This window comes from Triticum dicoccoides, chromosome 5A, assembly GCF_002162155.2.
Source record: "Triticum dicoccoides isolate Atlit2015 ecotype Zavitan chromosome 5A, WEW_v2.0, whole genome shotgun sequence".
Lineage (NCBI taxonomy): Eukaryota > Viridiplantae > Streptophyta > Magnoliopsida > Poales > Poaceae > Triticum > Triticum dicoccoides.
The window spans coordinates 687,476,494-687,495,444 of NC_041388.1; the positions used below are offsets into that span (position 1 = coordinate 687,476,494).

The 18,951-nt window shown below is 46.2% G+C and overlaps 1 protein-coding gene across 2 annotated transcripts; it reads right to left on the bottom strand.

The window, feature by feature from the left end:
- Positions 1–970: 970 nt before the first annotated feature.
- Positions 971–3,826, bottom strand: LOC119304171 (probable low-specificity L-threonine aldolase 2). Of its 2 annotated transcripts, none has more exons than XM_037581341.1 (10): positions 3,704–3,826; positions 2,833–3,280; positions 2,620–2,731; positions 2,459–2,509; positions 2,253–2,324; positions 2,024–2,156; positions 1,871–1,929; positions 1,682–1,779; positions 1,416–1,482; positions 971–1,260 (listed from the first exon to the last, which is right to left on the bottom strand). In XM_037581341.1, exons 2-10 carry the CDS (start codon positions 3,273–3,275, stop codon positions 1,192–1,194), a joined length of 1,104 nt encoding a protein of 367 aa, XP_037437238.1. In that variant the 5' UTR covers positions 3,276–3,280; positions 3,704–3,826; the 3' UTR covers positions 971–1,191. The 2 variants fall into 2 exon arrangements, with proteins under 2 accessions (XP_037437238.1, XP_037437237.1); XM_037581340.1 differs by having other exon boundaries at positions 2,833–3,287; positions 3,704–3,806.
- Positions 3,827–18,951: the final 15,125 nt, after the last annotated feature.

Sequence of the window (18,951 nt, forward strand, 5' to 3'; positions counted from 1 at the left end):
ACTTCCCACCAATCAAAAAATACCAACTAATATCATACGTAAATCTTCGTAACTATTATAATCCATGCTCTTTTGCCTCCTAACCCTTTGCTAAGGGACAAGAAAATAGGAGCAGTGACCCAACGCCACGCCATGCGCTCAGAAACGAGATCCTAGCCCTTCGCTCGTTCCCCACAAGACATTGGATCTTTTTAATTTATAGCACATATGCCCGTGCATTGCAACGGAAAAAATTGATGTTTTGTGCAAGCATAATGTCTCACAACACCAGATTTACTATGAAGAACATGCTGCAACGCAGCATCCTTTTACAAAATGACCATAAAAAATACGATACAATTTAGTCGTGTTATATTTTTTTTGCCAGGTATAATGTTCCATTGATTCCATTTAAATATAATCCATGCTTTAATTACCATGACATACTCACCCGTTTTAGTCGGGAATCAAATCCTTCCTTTTAGTAGCCGCAACACATTGAAGCCTACAGATCTTTTCTTTTAATTATCCTACCTTTTTATATCAAGTCCTTCCTTTAATTACCCTTATCTATTTGAATATTCTATTTATTAAGACCATAATCTTTCTTTTATTTATTCCACCGGTTTACCCATAATTCTTTCTTTAATTAGCCATATCCGTTTAAATATTTTATTTAAGCCCATAATCCTTTCATTAATTAACTCATTCGCTTAATTAGCTCGCCTAAACACGAGGACTGCCACTTATATTTAGAGCGAGTTGAGATTAGTAAATGTGAATGGCGCATAGGTCATTGGTTTTTTTTCAAAGATCCAGACAGAAGGTCATGTGATCAATTCCCACAATGTTGATTTATTTTGACCCAAGAAAAAACCCATCAACGTACAACAGGTGGATCGATCGTTCGGGCAATAGCAAAACATGCAGAACAGGTTCCCAAGCAGAAGAGAATACGCTGTCATGGTAGATGTAGCTGGACGAGGGGTACTACGGTCAAACAATACGCCAAACAAAGTAGACCATTGATTCACCTGTATCGTCACAACAATCCCTAATTGCATTGCATGCTCCCCAAGCTGAAGAACACAGAAGAACACGACCACATGCCCACGACATTGACACGACCACAGGCAATCAATTATTTCACAAACGAACTGGATAGTGCATCATGCATAGCAATCACGTAGTAATTCAAGAAGTGTGGCCTAGCTAGCTTGTGCCGTTGGTCGAACAACGCTCCGATTTGGCGTCGCAGGCCAGGATTTCCTCCACGGCTTCCTGAAAACAGAGCAACATATCAGTGATATCCCACCAATCACAGCATCATCGGTGACTTTTTTTTTTCCTTCGAAAGGATATGGTAACAGCCCCCGATCAGAGCAACGGTGATACGAAGGTCAAAACATATAAATCTGGAACAATTTCTGTAGTACCTCGATACATTTTAAAGTATACTGGATGTCGCTATCTGAAATTTGGTAGTGGACGACGAATCTGACGCTGCAAATTAATCAAGGGAGCTCAGAATCAAACAAAGCAGTGCGTTTCTTTTGACTAAATAGTACAGCATATTGTTTTAGTTAGAGACCAGTGCAAACAGACATAATTTATGATGCTTATGGTCAGGAGTTGAGCTTGAGAATATTAATAGGAAGTTAAGAAAAATAAAGAGAAGGAAGTCGAGCAAAGTGAACTGAACCTCTTGGAGCTTGTTGGCATTGCAAGCACATTGCGTTGTTTCAGGGCTTGGCACAGTTTGGCAGGTGATATGCGTGGATCCGCCATATCAAAGAATACCTAGCGAATGGAATACATCGCCGGAGGTCACAAACATGATATTTGATCTGAAAACATCAAGCTCAGTAGATAGATGGAATAACAGACTAACCATATTGGTCTCCACTGAACTCAAATCAACTGTGAACTGTTTGATTTTCTTCAGTCCATCTGAACATTTGGACAAAAGAAAACCAAATTCAGGGTTATATTGATGCCGTTAAGGGCCTGTAAATAGGATGGTGAAGATAGGCCAATATGAAACCTGCTAAAACTTTAGCCTTCCGATGGTCATCCGCAAGCTTGCCTACGGTGTCGCGAACACCGACTTCGGCAGCAGCACAAAGGACTCCTACCTGCCTCATTCCACCACCCAGTGTCTTCCTAAGAATTTTAGCCTGAAAGAAGTGCGATATCTGTCAGATTTCCCTTACATGTTCTGTTAAGCAAGCAGCTTAAACTTACTAGCATGCAGAATATCTACCCATCATCACCTTGTGTATGAAGGCCTTGGTACCAACAATAACTGATCCAACAGGAGCACCTATCCCTTTCGACAGGCATATCTGCATTTCGACGTTTAACAGAGAAATACAGTCACACATCATATGTCAACAGGAATCAGCCCATTTTCCGTTCTTATGTGGGTTGCATATGCAATCTAGCATTTTAGTGTAGTGCCAAGCAGATTGATACATACCGAAACTGAATCGGCAGCTCTCACGAGTCTGTCAACGGGAACTCCAAGTGCCTGACAGGCACGATAACAGTGATGATCTAAAAATGTCAGGAGAAGATACACATGTCTTGTACTTCGACATCACATGCCGGTTAATTGATCCCATAGCAGTTGTTACTTACCACGGAGGCATTGAAGATACGAGCTCCGTCGATATGAAGCTTCAAGCCATGAGCCTTAGCAACTTCACCAACCTTGTCAGTGTATTCCACGGTCAGACACTTCCCACCCGAACTGCAACAGCAACAACAATAAAGATACTCCATCAATCAGGTAAGAAACAGAGTTAGTACTAGTATCACTCATAGTACTAACAAACAGAGCAACTCACTCACTTTCCATGGGTGTTCTCCAAGCAGATGAGCCTGGTGGTGGGGTAGTAGAGCGCCCCGTCCGTGCTCCGGATGGCGGCGACGATCCTGTCGACGTCCATGGTGCCGTCGGGGTTGTTGGGGACGGTCCGGGGGTGGACGCCGCCGAGGGTGGAGATGCCGCCGTGCTCGTAGACGTGGATGTGGGAGTCGTGGCCGAGGATGACCTCGCTGCCCCTGGCGTCGCAGTGCGCGAGGACGGAGATGAGGTTGGCCATGGTGCCCGAGGGGACGAACAGCGCGGCCTCCTTGCCCATGATCCGCGCCATCTCCGCCTCGAAGCGGCAGGCCGTCGGGTCGGCGCCCAGCACGTCGTCGTCCACGTCCGCCGCGGCCATGGCGGCCCGCATGGCCTCCGACGGCTTGGTCACCGTGTCTGAGCGCAGGTCCACCACCTTGGTCGCCATCCCTTCTGCAGACTCCAGTAGGATAACGAACGATCTCTCAATCAATTGTGAAGGCGTTGTGAAGGTGTGAACCACTCAAACCCTTATATATTGAAGGATGGCGACATTTTTATATAATTCTAGAGAAAGGAAAATGCCATACGGACGGCTCTGCTTTTCATTCGTTTTTGTACTACTACATTGCAGCAGCTTACTGCTCGCACGCAACGGACACACGACGACGACATGGCAAACTCTATCCTTCCAACGACCAGAGACTTTGGTGCCCCTACATGTCACTCATTTGCGATGAGATTTTTCACGAGCAGAGCAGCCAATGCAAGGCTCTTGAGAAATCACAAGGGAAAACAACAAATCTACCCGCTTCATCATTCAAGAGCAACCCTATGGTATCGCCGCCGGAACGAATAAAAGAAGAAATTGCGCACCAGAATCCGAATGTAGCGGGAGGCGAGGTGGATGGGGACGGCCGGCGTCGAGCGGAACGCTGTGGCTTCCCTGCCTGCGGGTGGTGTGCGTACGTTGCCGCAGAGGAGCGGTGCTTTGATTTATAGAGGCCGGCGGCGCCGCTGGATCGAGGAAGAAGACGAGCTAGACGACGTGACCTAACCTTGCCGAGGTCGTCGGCTTTGACGGCTCGCTCGTCTCCACGTGCGCTCCTGCACAACCACGTCGGAAAAGCGGTGGCCCGTTGCTTTCTACTGGTGATGGGGCTACAATATACAGAGACCAAGTCGCAACCTTCCCTGGGGTCGTACTATACAAATGCAATCATCTCTGACGTCGGCCGGCTCACCTCACACCAAAACACTCATCAGCCCGGTCCAGAAATCCATCACAGAAAAGTTAATTGCACAAAAGTACCACAATTGAGACATTAAAAGCAGATTGGTATCAAGTTTATTAATTTTTACGTGTCAGTATCAACTTTGAGGCGCGGCGTTGCAGAACAGACTAAACGACGTATAAATATGTATTGACGGAGAAACTGACAGCGGAGCCCGCCTGTCAGGGGCTGATGTGGAATCTTCTTTTACGGAAAACCCCTCGGCTTATATTTAATCACACAATGGACCTCGTTTGCGGAAAAACTCAAAAGCAGGAAAAATAAATTTCGCGCGCCAATGTGATTCGAATCCGCGACGGACTGCCCGAGGGAAAGGAGCGCCGAACACTACACTACCCCAGTCCGTCGGATAAACTGGATGCCTGAACCTTTTTATACTATACTTCAGAAACCATTTTTGTTCCTGGACAACTGTTTCGTTTTTTTAATGCGTTTTTTTTGTTTCGTATTTCTTTCATCTTTTAAGGCACGTCCTGGCCTTCTTTCGGTTTTCCTTTTTTAAACTTTTGCGCATCTCTTTTATATATAGGTTTTGTAATAAATGGTGTACGCTATTTCAATACTTTTGACATTTTTAAAATTTACACTGAACTTTTTTCTATGTGGCATTCTTTCAGATATTGTATATTAAAAAAATGCAATTTATATAACAAAATAGTTCATCGTATATTATACAATAGTATTCGGTGTGTTTTATACAGTAATATTCAGTGTGTATTTTCAAAATATATCGCAATAATATTAAAAAACGTCACCATATATTTAAAAAATGTTCATTTAAAAATAAAAAAGGTGTTCATATATTAGAGTTCAGTATAAATAATTTTCAGTGTGTATAAAAAATTGTTTGTATATTATGCAATAGTGTCCAGTATGTATTTAAAAATTAATTTTCAGTGTGTATTTACAAAAAATATCACTTAATAAATAGTTCAGTATAAATTTAAAATATGTCGAGTACTTAGAAAATAGTTCACCATTTACTACAAAACCTATATAAAAAAGAAATGTGCGTAAATAAAAGAAATGGAAAACCGGAAGAATACCCAAGATCTAAAAAGATAAAAGAAAATTAAAAATGATTTTACACAATAATTTTTTAATACATGTCGAACCGTTTTTGAAATATACATGTATTGATGCTGAAACCGATGGGTGGGACCCACCTGTCAGGGGCCACATTTCAAAAAGGCGTCAATTATCAGTGTGTACATTTCCAAAACCTATGTATAAAAGAAATACAAAAACCTATATATAAAAGAGATGCGCAAAAGTTTTAAAAAGGAAAACCGGAAGAAGGCCAGGACGTGTCTAAAAAGAAAAAAGAAATACGAAACAAAAAAACGCATTAAAAAATGAAACAGTTGCCCAGCAAGAAAAATGGTTTCCGGCGTATAATATAAAAACGTTTAAGCATCAGCTGTATCGAATGTCGTGGCGTAGCGTAGTGGTCATCTGGACTTTCCCTTGGGCTGTCCGTTCTGGTTCGAACCCTCATGGGTGTGTGTAATTTATTTTTGCAGGTTTCGAGTTTTTCCCGCAACCGAGGCCCTTTGTCTGATTAAATATAAACCGAGGGGTTTTTCGGTGAAATAAGATGCCACCTCTGCCCCTGACAGGCGGGCCCCGCTGTCAGTTTCTCCGTCAATATGTTTTTATACGTCGTTTAGTCCGTTGGGCAACGCCGCGTCCCAAAGTTGGTACTGACATGTAAAAATTATCAAACTTGGTACCAATCTGCTTCTAATGCCCCAATTATGGTACTTCTGTACAATTAACTCATAACAGAATCATCTGCAAAAGGGTGGTTCACACCAGAGACAAGTGGCAACATATTCAGTTATTCAATCAGGATATAAGTTATGGATGTGTGCATCAAGAGATGCAGAAGCCGGGAGCATTCCTTCTTTTCAAAAAAAAATCAGGATACAAGTTGGTTTTAGTTTAGTTTAGTGGCCTTTCACCTTTGGCCACCTGACCAGACATTTGTCTTGCACTTCCACAAGTAGCTGCCGGCTGCCCCGGTATGCAAAAGGTAAACTAACCATATCGAATCAGCATATCGACGGGAGATGGGTGTAGTATTTATTTGTGTCACCTCATTAAGCTTGGTCAGTGAGGGAGTCCTGAATTAGGGGGTCTCTGGACAGCCGAATTATCTTCATTGGCCGGACTGTTAGACTATGAAGATACAAGATTGAAGACTTTGTCTCGTGTCCGGATGGGACTCTACTTGGCGTGGAAGGCAAGCTATGCAATACGGATATGTATATCTCCTTCTTTGTAATCGATCTTGTGTAACCCTAACCTTCTCCGGTGTCTATATAAATAGAAGGGTTTTAGTCCGTAGAAAGACAATCATAACATATAGTCATACCATAGGCTAGCTTCTAGGGTTTAGCCTCTCTGATCTCGTGGTAGATCTACTCTTGTAAACACCCATATCATCAATATTAATCAAGCAGGACGTAGGGTTTTACCTCCATTAAGAGGGCCCGGACCTAGGTAAAACATCGTGTCCCCTGCCTCCTGTTACCATCCGGCCTAGATGCACAGTTCGGGACCCCCTACCCGAGATCCGCCGGTTTTGACACCGACATTGGTGCTTTCATTGAGAGTTCCGCTGTGCCGTCGCCACCAGGAAGGATGTCTCATCCCGTCTTTAAAGACGGCACTATTGCTGAGGGAGCTTTGGCTATCGGCCAAACTCTCGGCTAGGTGGTTTTCTTATGACCGCCTGTTCGGCCGCTGCGCCGACGATGACTTCTCGGGTCATCGAAAGCAATCTTCACATCAACTCGGAACTCGCCGAGCAGTTAGATCCAATGGAGCTCTCTTCCCTGAACGAGCTCTTGGATCGCATCGCCGCCCTGGGAGTCGCTACAGACTACGATCAGATTGGGCCTAAACCCGATTTGAGAGAGATCAACTCTCCCCAGGTCACCCATCACGTTAAAGTGGTGGAGGAACAATGCGGCAACCCTTCATCTATCTTAAGGACTAGCTATGTCCGGATTCTCGATCCCTCCAAGCCGGATACCCGCGGAGGGGAGGACGTCACTTAAGGCCTGAACCTAGAATCAGGCAGCGGGCTAGATTTATCGGAAAACATCCAAGAATCCAAACTTTTGAGTTCGGAAACTCCTTGGCCCTCGAGTCTCAGATTGGGTAAGGATTCTGATTCAATTCCACCCACCCACCCAAACATACACGATCTATCCCAAATTAGGCAAGAGCCCGAAGAAACAGTACATCATTACTGCGCCAGATTCCTCCTGGTCATGAACAGGATATAGGACTGCCGCGAAGAAGACGCAATTTTATTCTTCTGCAATAATTGCACGGACAAGGGAATCCTCAACGCCATAAGTCGCCGCGAAATTACACGCTTTGCCGACTTGATGTCCATAGTACGAAAGTACTGTGCAATGGAAAGCGCCTGGAAAACCGAAATAAAATTTTGGGATAATCCGGCCCTGAATACCAACCCAGTCCGAAATAAAAGGGTGCATTATCACAATACACCTGGGTTAACTACCAAAAAGCAAAAGCGCTCTACGGGGCAAAGGAATCGTACTGGAGGGATGGCTCAACGGATCCTGCAAAATTCATAGTACAACGGATGCAATACCAACGCATAGCCTTAGAGCATGTTGGATACTCCGGCAGGTGGCCAAAAGTGGTGAGGATCTACTCCTCCCAAAAACCACAGAGCACCATCCCGTGGACAACAATACGGTGTTAACGGTCTTTGAGACCTTCGCGTCAAATAATAGACGCAAGCGAACACTCCGTAGCATGGCCGAAATCTGCCACATAGCAGAAATAAAATCCTTGGGGTGACACGGCTATTACCTTCAATGCCAGTGACGAACCCAAATTCCGAACAGCCCGAGCACCAGCCGCACTGGTCCTCAGTCCAATCGTGGATGGCTTTCGACTCACCAAGGTACTCATGGACGGCGGCAACGGATTAAACCTCATCTATGAGGAAACTCTTCAAAAGATGGAAATAGACTGGAGCCGCATTGAGCAAAGTAGCACAACCTTTAGAGGAATCATCCCCAGTCGGGAAGCACGGTATGCTGGGAAAATCACACTAGATATGGTATTCGACACGCGGGATAATTACAGGTCCGAAGAAATTACATTCCAAGTGGCCCCATTTAGCAACGGATACCACACTCTACTAGGGCGGGAGGCGTTTACAATCTTCCAAGCCATACCCCATTACGGGTACATGAAGCTCAAAATGCCCGGGCCCAACGGAATCATCACTCTTGCTAGTGATCCGGACATAGCACTCCGCGCCGAAAATAAGACAGTAGCACTGGCCCTCGAGGCACTATCCGAAGCCCTAGCGGCCGAGGAACTAACTGCGCTACGCTCCACGGTGAACAGGGACGATGTGATACTCGATAAAAGATCCAAGTCCACCTCCTTTAAACCAGCGGACGAAATAGTCAAATTCCAAGTCCATCCAACGGACCCTACAAAAACAGCTTCCATCGGGGCATAATTAAACCCCGATGTCGACTCCGCACTGCGAGTTCCTACGCGAGAACTGGGACATTTTTTCCTGGCACCCTTCAGACATGCCAGGAATCCCATGTAGACTGGCTGAGGACAGCCTAAATATCATAAAAGGATTCAAGCCAGTCAAGCAGGCTCTTCGACGTTTCTCCGAGCCTAAGAGACAAGCTATGGGAGAGGAACTAACCAAGCTATTGGAGGCCGGATTCATCAGAGACATAAAACATCCGGACTGGCTAGCAAACCTGGTGATGGTACCAAAGAAGGACAAATCCTGGCGCTTGTGCGTCGATTTCAAGGACCTTAACAAGGCCTGTCCAAAGGATCCCTTCCCCCTCCCCCGCATCGATCAAATCATCGATGCTACCGCATGACACGATTCATTGTGTTTTCTCGACGCATACTCCGGCTACCATCAAATTAAAATGGCGGAGCCAGACCAAGCCGCAACGGCATTCATCACACCATACGGCCCATTCTGCTTCAACACAATGCCCTTCAGGCTCAAAAACACCGGTGCAACATATCAGCGCATGATTCAGACATGTCTGGCAAACCAGATCGGCAAAACAGTGGAGGCATACGTGGATGACATGGTCGTTAAAACCAAGCATGTTGAAACTCTAGTAGAAGACTTGAGGCTCACATTCGACAACCTCCGAACATATGGCATCAAGCTCAATCTGGAAAAATGCGTTTTCGGCGTACCAACCGGAAAGCTCTTGGGATTCATTGTCTCCAGTAGAGGTATTGAAGCTAATCCGGCCAAAATCCGAGCGTTGTCACAGTTGGCTACCCCAACAGACCTCAAACAAATACAAAAATTGACTGGATGCGTGGCGGCTCTAAGCCGCTTTACCTCCCGGTTGGGAGAAAAGGCATTACCCCTTTATTGCCTCCTCCGGTGCACCGAACGCTTCGAGTGGACGGATGCCGCCTCGGCCGGACTCAATGAAATAAAAGCCATATTGGCAACAAACCCAGTCCTGGCTGCGGCAAACATTGGCGAACCAATGCTATTATACACTGCGGCAACTCATCAAGTAGTAAGCGCAGTGCTCGTCGTCGAGCGAGAAGTGGACGGACACAAATTCCCCCTTCAAAAGCCGATTTACTATGTGTCCACTGTCCTTACTCCATGCAAATCACGGTACCCGCATTATCAAAAGATAGCGTACGCGGTATTTATGGCATCCCGGAAGCTGTGACACTACTTTCAAGAGTGTTCGATAACGGTAGCCTCGGAAGTACCACTTAACAATATTATAAACAACCGCGACGCGATGGGCCGGATTGCCAAATGGGCCATTGAGCTCCTCCCGTTCGACATAACTTACAAGCCACGGCGAGCTATCAAGTCACAAGTTTTGGCTGACTTCGTCGCTGAGTGGATGGAAGCCGAACTCCCTAAAGAGTACGGCACATATTCAAACTGGATCATGCACTTCGACGGCTCCAAAATGTTGGCTGGTCTGGGGGCTGGCGTCGTTTTGACGTCCCCAACAGGAGATACCGTCCAATACATACTACAGATAATGTATACGGACTCCAACAACGCAGCCGAATATGAGTCCCTTCTACATGGTCTCCGGATGGCAGTATCTATGGGCATTCAACGCCTAGAGGTGCGTGGGGATTCGAACCTCGCGATATCCCAGATAAATGGAGACTTTGATGCCAAGGATCCAAAAATGGCAGTTTATCGCAATGCCGTCCTAAAAATGTTAGCTCAGTTCGAGGGGCTCGAATTTCACCATGTGGCTCGGGAAAACAATCAGGCGGCGGATATCCTCGCCCGCATCGGCGCAAAACGCGACGCGGTCCCTCCCAACATATTTCTGGAACGGCTCTTCAAGCCATCCGTAGCATGGGAAGGGGACACCGGTAACAACAGTCCGGACCCGGCCAAAATACCCGATACCGAACTCTCTGACACAATCGGAGGCTCCGCCACCGAAATAACACATTCAGCCCACAAAATAATGGCCATTATTGCCCCATGGACAGAACCATTCCTGGCCTACCTAACTAGACAGGAACTCCCAGAGGACCAAAATGAGGCACGCTGCATAGTGCGCCGATCCAAGGCCTACAGGGTCCATGAGGGAGAATTGTACAAAAAAGCGCTACCGGAGTCCTTCAAAGGTGCATCTCCGAAGAGGAAGGGCGGAACCTTTTGGCAGAAATTCACGCCGGACTCAGCGGTCATCACGCCGCAGCCCGAGCTCTTGTAAGCAAGGCCTTCCATACATGATTCTATTGGCCAACGGCCCGGGCAGATGCACAGGACTTGGTCCAACGTTGCGCCGGTTGCTAGCTCTTTTCAAATCAAAGCCACATGCCACCCACCGCCCTCCAAACAATCCCCATTACATGGCCCTTCGTGGTCTGGGGGCTTGACATGGTTGGACCCCTTAAAGGGGGAACCCACAAGAAAAAATACTTACTGGTCATGGTGGATAAATTCACCAAATGGATAGAGGCTAAACATGTTAAAACAGCCGAATCCGGACCGGTGATAGATTTCATATCCAGGGTTGTACACCGTTACGATGTCCCCCACAGCACCATCACTGATAACGGCACGAACTTCACGACCGACGAGGTAAAACTCTGGTGTAGCAAAATGGGCATCAAGCTCGATTATGCTTAAGTCTATCATCCACAAACCAACGGTCAAGTTGAACGAGCAAATGGTCTTATAATGAGCGGCATTAAACCCAGATTAGTGCGCTCCTTAACGGAGTCTGACAGGCACTGGGTAGAGGAGCTCGACTCCGTACTCTGCGGGCTACGGACCACGCCCAATCGTAGTACCGGATATACACCATTTTTCATGGTGTACGGCGTAGAGGCAGTCTTGCCCTGTGACATAATTCATGACTCACCTCGAGTGCGCATGTACGAAGAAAGAGAAGCCGAGCTCGATCGGCAGGACAGTCTGGACACCTTGGAGGAAGAGCGCGAAGTAGCCAAAGCCCGTTCCACATTTTACCAGCAACAGGCTCGCGGATACCAAAGAAGATAAGTACGGGCCAAAACTTACAACGTTGGCGAACTAGTTCTACGGCTGCCGGATAAGAAAAAGAACAAGCTCGAGCCCAAATGGGAAGGTCCCTTCATTATCGACCAAGTTCTGACCGGTGGAGCGTACCGACTGCGGGATGCATCGACTAGTCGACTCGAGCCGAACCCATGGAACGCAGCAAGGCTCCGAAGATTCTACGCCTAGCACCGGACTTTATGTTAGTCCCCTCCCTTTGTCCATTTTCTGCATATGCATCATCTGTCTTGTTTCCCTTTCTTTCTTTTATTTCTCTAGGCCTTCAAGGGTCACCTTGTGCCTCACTCATACATCACAGATGCGCTAGCTGCACTCTTCATACCTGGGGGCTTCTTTCACAGAAGCTTTAATTATTTCCCTGGGCCTCACGCCCAACACATGTGTTACACTTCCGCATGTACCTTTTTTCACCATTATATGCATCGATATGACTTAAGTTTTGGCCAAGCTGGGTTGCCTGGCTCTTGTATTTATGCCCTACGTTCTCGTTAATTCGGCTAGGGCATAAGGGGAGCACCTCTGCGATTGTTACCGCCGGGTCAGCCGGACGTGTACCTCAGAATGGGTGAAGCCGAAAGCTAGCGTTCTTAAGGGAATATATTCGGTCGGTGAACAAAAGATGACTTTTATTATTCATATCTGCCCCCAGATGATTTTTCTGTGTTTCTTATCACAGTCCGGACATGCACTTTAGGGCATGCCTACCCAAGGAAAGGAACCCTTAACGGAACTATTCTACCTGGAAGATGTTTCTTACTACCCATGTAATATAACATAACTAGTTGGGCACTTGTCTGATAAAGCACTAATGACCCCTACGCCTGGTCTTCACGCATGCCCCGGTTCTTACATAACTGAGAGGGTATTCGGATACACTCCGGACTGTCGGGTCCTGAGGTTGAAGCGAAAAGGTCCACCACGACAAACGATCTACAATCTGACTAGAAGGCATTATACATGTCACTTTAAAATTACATAGTCAATTTGACTGGTTGAACTCCTCTTCAATACCATCTAATAGGCTGTCTAGTCTACAGTCCTGTTGGGAATACTTTGCGGCCAATTCTACTTGGCCGTACACTAAGCTCACAGGGATCTCCTTCCCATCAGGCCCCACTGGTCCGACTTCGGCAATGTGGTTCGGGTCAGCCTTCGTGTACCGTGTCTTCACCATTGCCCAGGCTTCCCTAGCGCCCTGACGGCAAGCCGATATCTTCCATAATCGGAAGCGCCGCCGTGCTCCCTTCAGCTTTTCTGCAAGCTCTCCAAGGCCTTCGGGTGGGGAGACGAATGGCCACAAGGCCTGGGCGACGCCTTGCATCACCTGACGAACTCGTTCGTGCAGCTGCGAGAGCTCGAGAAGAAGATCACCCGTTGAACTGGGCATCTCCTCGGCAGGACGACCTGTTAGCATACCTACAGACATAACTCTGTCAGCTAGCTTCCTCGCCGAACTCTTTTTCAAAGTTCATTCAAGCGCTTACTAAATATGCCGCGTCGAAGCCGCCGATTCTCCTTAACAATGTCCGACAGTTGGGCCCGAACATCTTTTAGTTCCACGCCCAGCTTGGTGTTGGCATCTAGGAGATCATTCTTCTCCTGCCTCACCCTCGTAAGCACGCTCTCACCGGCCTTCAGCTGGTGTATGAGCTGTTGCTTATCCGGATTCACTCCAGCGTCATCTGCAATTTTATCGTCAGATCTGCATATACGCCGCATTCTAATATGATACTTATCATTCGAAGGATATGTTACCAGAGGGGGTCTCTTTGGGCTCCCCTGCTGTGGCCAGTGCGGCCTGAAGTTGGGCTTTGCACTCTTCCAGCTCCTGGGACAGTTGAGTATTCTTTTCTGTGAGAACCTGCATAACAAATGATCCTTTAATCAGTTATCCTAACTGTTTCAAGTCTCAGGGGCTACTGATATATATAATCATCAAATTTTCTCACCCGTATGTCTTTTACATACTGCTCCGTGGCTCTGGCTAGACCATTTTGAGCGGCACAGAGGTGCGCGTCTCCCGAGTTGAAGGCATCCAATGCCTCTTGGGAGGAACAAGCGTCACGAAGAATAGTCCGGCGACGCCTGTGGTTCATGGCACTTTCCACCTCGGAATGGGTGGCGGACAGTTTGTCCGCATCCTCTGTCGGAGGAGCACCCGGTGTTGGGGAACATAGCAGAAATTCAAAATTTTCTACGCATCACCAAGATCAATCTATGGAGTAACCTAGCAACGAGGGGAAGGAGAGTGCATCTACATACCCTTGTAGATCGCTAAGCGGAAGCGTTCAAGTGAACGGGGTTGATGGAGTCGTACTCGTCGTGATCCATATCACCGATGATCCTAGTGCCGAACGGACGGCACCTCCGTGTTCAACACACGTACAACCCGGTGACGTCTCCTATGCGTTGATCCAGCAAGGGGAGAAGGAGAGGATGGGGAAGACTCCATCCATCAGCAGCACGACGGTGTGGTGGTGGTGGAGGAGCGTGGTACTCTAGCAGGGCTTCGCCAAGCACCGCAAGAGACGAGGAGGGAGAGGGGTAGGGCTGCGCCAAGAAGGAGATGTTCTCGTGTCTATGGCAGCCCAAACCCCCCGCTATATATAGGGGAAGGGAGGGGCTGCGTCCCCACCTAGGTTTCCACCCCTAGGGGTGGCGGCCAGCCCTAGATCCCATCTAGGGGGCGGCCAAGGGGGGAGAGAGGGGGGCGCATCACTAGGTGGGCCTTAGGCCCATCTGAGCCTAGGGTTTCCCCTTTATCCCCTCTCTCTTCGCCTTGGGCCCTGGTGGGGAGGCGCACCTGCCCACCTGGGGCTGGTCCCCTTTCACACTTGGCCCATGCAGCCCTCTGGGGTAGGTAGCCCCACCTGGTGGAACCCCGGGACCCTCCCGGTGGTCCCGGTACGTTACCGATAGCACCCGAAACTTTTCCAGTGACCAAAACAGGACTTCCCATATATAAATCTTTACCTCCAGACCATTCCGGAACTCCTCGTGATGTCCAGGATCTCATCCGGGACTCCGAACAACATTTGGTAACCATGTACATACTTTCCCTATAACCCTAGCGTCATCGAACCTTAAGTGTGTAGACCCTACGGGTTCGGGAGTCATGCAGACATGGCCGAGAAAACTCTCCGGCCAATAACCAACAGCGGGATCTGGATACCCATGTTGGCTCCCACATGTTCCACGATGATCTCATTGGATGAACCACGATGTCGAGGATTCAATCAATCCCGTATACAATTCCCTTTGTCCAGCGGTATTGTACTTGCCCGAGATTCGATCGTCGGTATCCCGATACCTTGTTAAATCTCGTCACCGGCAAGTCTCTTTACTCGTTCCGTAACACATCATCCCATGATCAACTCCTTGATCACATTGTGCACATTGTGATGATGTCCTACCGAGTGGGACCAGAGATACCTCACCGTTTACACGGAGTGACAAATCCCAGTCTCGATTCGTGCCAACCCAACAAACACTTTTGGAGATACATGTAGTGTACCTTTATAGCCACCCAGTTACGTTATGACGTTTGGCACACCCAAAGCACTCCTATGGTATCCAGGAGTTGCACAATCTCATGGTCTAAGGAAATGATACTTGACATTAGAAAAGCTTTAGCATATGAACTACATGATCTTTGTGCTAGACTTAGGATTGGGTCTTGTCCATCACATCATTCTCCTAATGATGTGATCCCGTTATCAACGACATCCAATGTCCATGGTCAGGAAACCGTAACCATCTATTGATCAACGAGCTAGTCAACTAGAGGCTTACTAGGGACATGGTGTTGTCTATGTATCCACACATGTATCTAAGTTTCCTATCAATACAATTCTAGCATGGATAATAAACGATTATCATGAACAATGAAATATAATAATAATAACTAATTTATTATTGCCTCTAGGGCATATTTCCAATAGTCTCCCACTTGCACTAGAGTCAATAATCTAGTTCACATCGCCATGTGATTAACACTCACAGGTCACATCGCCATGTGACCAACATCCAAGAGTCTACTAGAGTCAATGATCTGGTTCACATCACTATGTGATAAACACTCAAAGAGTTTTGGGTTTGATCATGTTATGCTTGTGAGAGAGGTTGTAGCCAACGAGTCTTGCCATATTCAGATCCCTATGTATTTCGCAAAACTTTATATCATAGATGCTGCTACCACGTTCCACTTGGAGCTATTCCAAATTGTTGCTCCATTATACGTATCCGGTATCTCTACTCAGAGCTATCCGGATAGGTGTTAAGCTTGCATCGATGTAACTCTTTACGTCGAACTCTTTATCACCTCATAACCGAGAAACATTTCCTTATTCCTCTAAGGATAATTTTTGACCGCTATCCGGTGATCTACTCCTAGATCACCTTTGTACCCTCTTGCCAGACATGTGGCAAGGCACACATCAGGTGCGGTACTTCATCATGGCATACCTTATAGAGCCTATGAAAAAAGCATAGGGGACGACCTTCGTCCTTCCTCTTTCTTTTGCCGTGGTCAAGCTTTGAGTCTTACTCAACTTCACACCTTACAACTCAGGTAAGAACCCCTTCTTTGACTGATCTATTTTGAACTCCTTCAAAAACATGTCAAGGTGTGCGTTCTTTGAAAGTATCATCAGGCGTTTTGATCTATCTCTATAGGTCTTGATGCCCAATATGTAAGCAACTTTATCCAGGTCTTCCTTTGAAAATCACTCTTCAAACAACCTTTTATGCTTTCCAGAAATTCTACATTATTTCAGATCTACAATATGTCATCAACATATACTTATCAGAAATGTTGTAGTGCTCCCACTCACTTTCTTGTAAATACAAGTTTCTAGCAAACATTGTATAAACCTAAAAGCTTTGATCACTCCATCAAAACATATATTCCAATTCCGAGATGCCTGCTCTAGTCCATAGAAGGATTGCTGGAGCTAGCATACCTTTTAGTATTCTTAGGATCGTCAAAACCTTTTATTGTATCACATACAACTTTTCTTACGAAAACTGGTAAGAAAACTTGTTTTTGACATCCATCTATAAGATTTCATAATCGAAAAATACAGCTAATGCTAATACGATTCCGACGGACTTAAGCATCGCTACGGGTGAGAAATTCTCATCGTAGTCAACTCCTTGAACTTGTGAAATAAAACTCTTTCCCACAAGTCGAGCTTCATAGACGGTAACATTACCGCCCACGTCCGTCTTCTTCTTAAAGACCCATTTATCTCAATGGCTTGCCGATCATCGGGCAAGTCCACCAAAGTCCACACTTTGTTATGATATATGGATCCTATCTCGGATTTCATGGCTTCAAACCATTTGTCGGAATACGGGCCCACCATCGCTTCTCCATAGATCGTAGGTTCATTGTTGTCTAACAACATGATATCTAAGACAGGATTACCGTACCACTTAGGAGTAGTACATGTCCTTGTCGACCTACGAGGTTCGATAGCAACTTGATCCGAAGCTTCATGATCACTATCATTAACTTCCTATTCAATAGACATAGGCGCCACAGAAAACATCTTTCTGTGTTGCATCACTCTCTGGTTGAAGTAAAGGTTCGACAACCTCATCAAGTTCTATCTTCCTCCCACTCAATTCTTTCGAGAGAAACTCCTTCTCGAGAAAGGACCCGTTCTTAGCGACAAACAATTTGCCCTTGGATCTGAGATAGAAGGTATACCCAACAGTCACCCTTGGGTATCCTATGAAGATGTGTTTGTTCGCTTTGGGTTCGAGCTTCTCTGGCTGAAGCCTTAAGCATCGCAGCCCCAAACATTAAGAAACGACAACTTTGGTTTCTTGCCAAACCATATTCTTACGACGTCGTCTCAACGGACTTAGATGGTGTCCTATCTAAAGTGAATGCAGCTGTCTCTAACGCATAACCTCAAAATGAAAATGGTAGATTGGTAAGAGACATCATAGATCGCACCATATCTCATAGGGTTTGATTACAACGTCCGGACACACCATTACCTTGTGGTGTTCCAGGTGGCTTCAACTGTGAAACAATTCCACAATGTCTTAAGTGATTGCCAAACTCATAACTCAGAAAATCCCCTTTTGATCAGATCGTAGGAACATGATCTTCTTTGTTATGATGATTCTTAACTTCACTCTGAAATCTCTTGAACTTTTCAAATGTTTCAGACTTGTGCTTCATTAAGTAAATATACCTATATCTACTCAAATCATCAGTGAAGATGAGAAAATAGCGATATCCACCGCACGCTTCAATTCTCATTGGATCACACACATCTGCATGTATCATTTCCAACAAGTCACTTGCCCGTTTCGTTGTACCTGAAAACGGGTCTTAGTCATCCTGCCCATGAGGCATGGCTTGCATGTGTCAAGCAATTCAAAATCAAGTGACTCCAAACATCCATCGATATGGAGTTTCTTCATGCATCTTACGCCAATATGACCTAAGCGGCAGTGCCACAAGAAAGTGGTACTATCATTATTAACTCTACATCTTTTGGCGTGAACATGTGTATCACCACGACCGAGATTCAATGAACCATTCACATAGGGTGCATGACCATGAAAGGTATCATTCATGTAAACAGAATAACCATTATTCTCTAACTTAAATGAATGACCGTATTGCAATGAACATGATCTAATCATATTCATGCTCAACACAGACACCTGATAACATTTATCTAGGTTCAATACTAATCCCGAAGGCAGATGGAGCGTGCAATGGTGATTTCAACAACTTTGGAAACACTTCCAACACACATCGTCACCTCGCCCTCAGCCAGTCTCCGTTTAGTCCGTAGCTTTTGCTTCAAGTCACCAATAATAGTAACTGAACCGGTATCCAATACCCAGGTGCTACCAGGAGTACTAGTGAGGTACACATTAATAACATGTATGTACTTTGAAGTTGCCAGCCTTCTTATCTACCATGCATTTGGGGTAATTCCGCTACCAGTGACCGTTCCCCTTACAATAGAAGCACTTAGTCTCGGGTTTGGATTCAACCTTGGGTTCCTTCACTGGAGCGGCAACTGGTTCGCCATCCATGAAGTTTCCCTTTTAGCCCTTGCCCTTCCTGAAACCAGTGGTCTTGTTAAACCATCAACACTTGATGCTCCTTCTTGATTTCTACCTTTTGCGGTATTAAGCACCGCGAACAGCTCCGGGATCAACTCCATCCCTTGCATGTCATATTTCATCATGAAGATCTA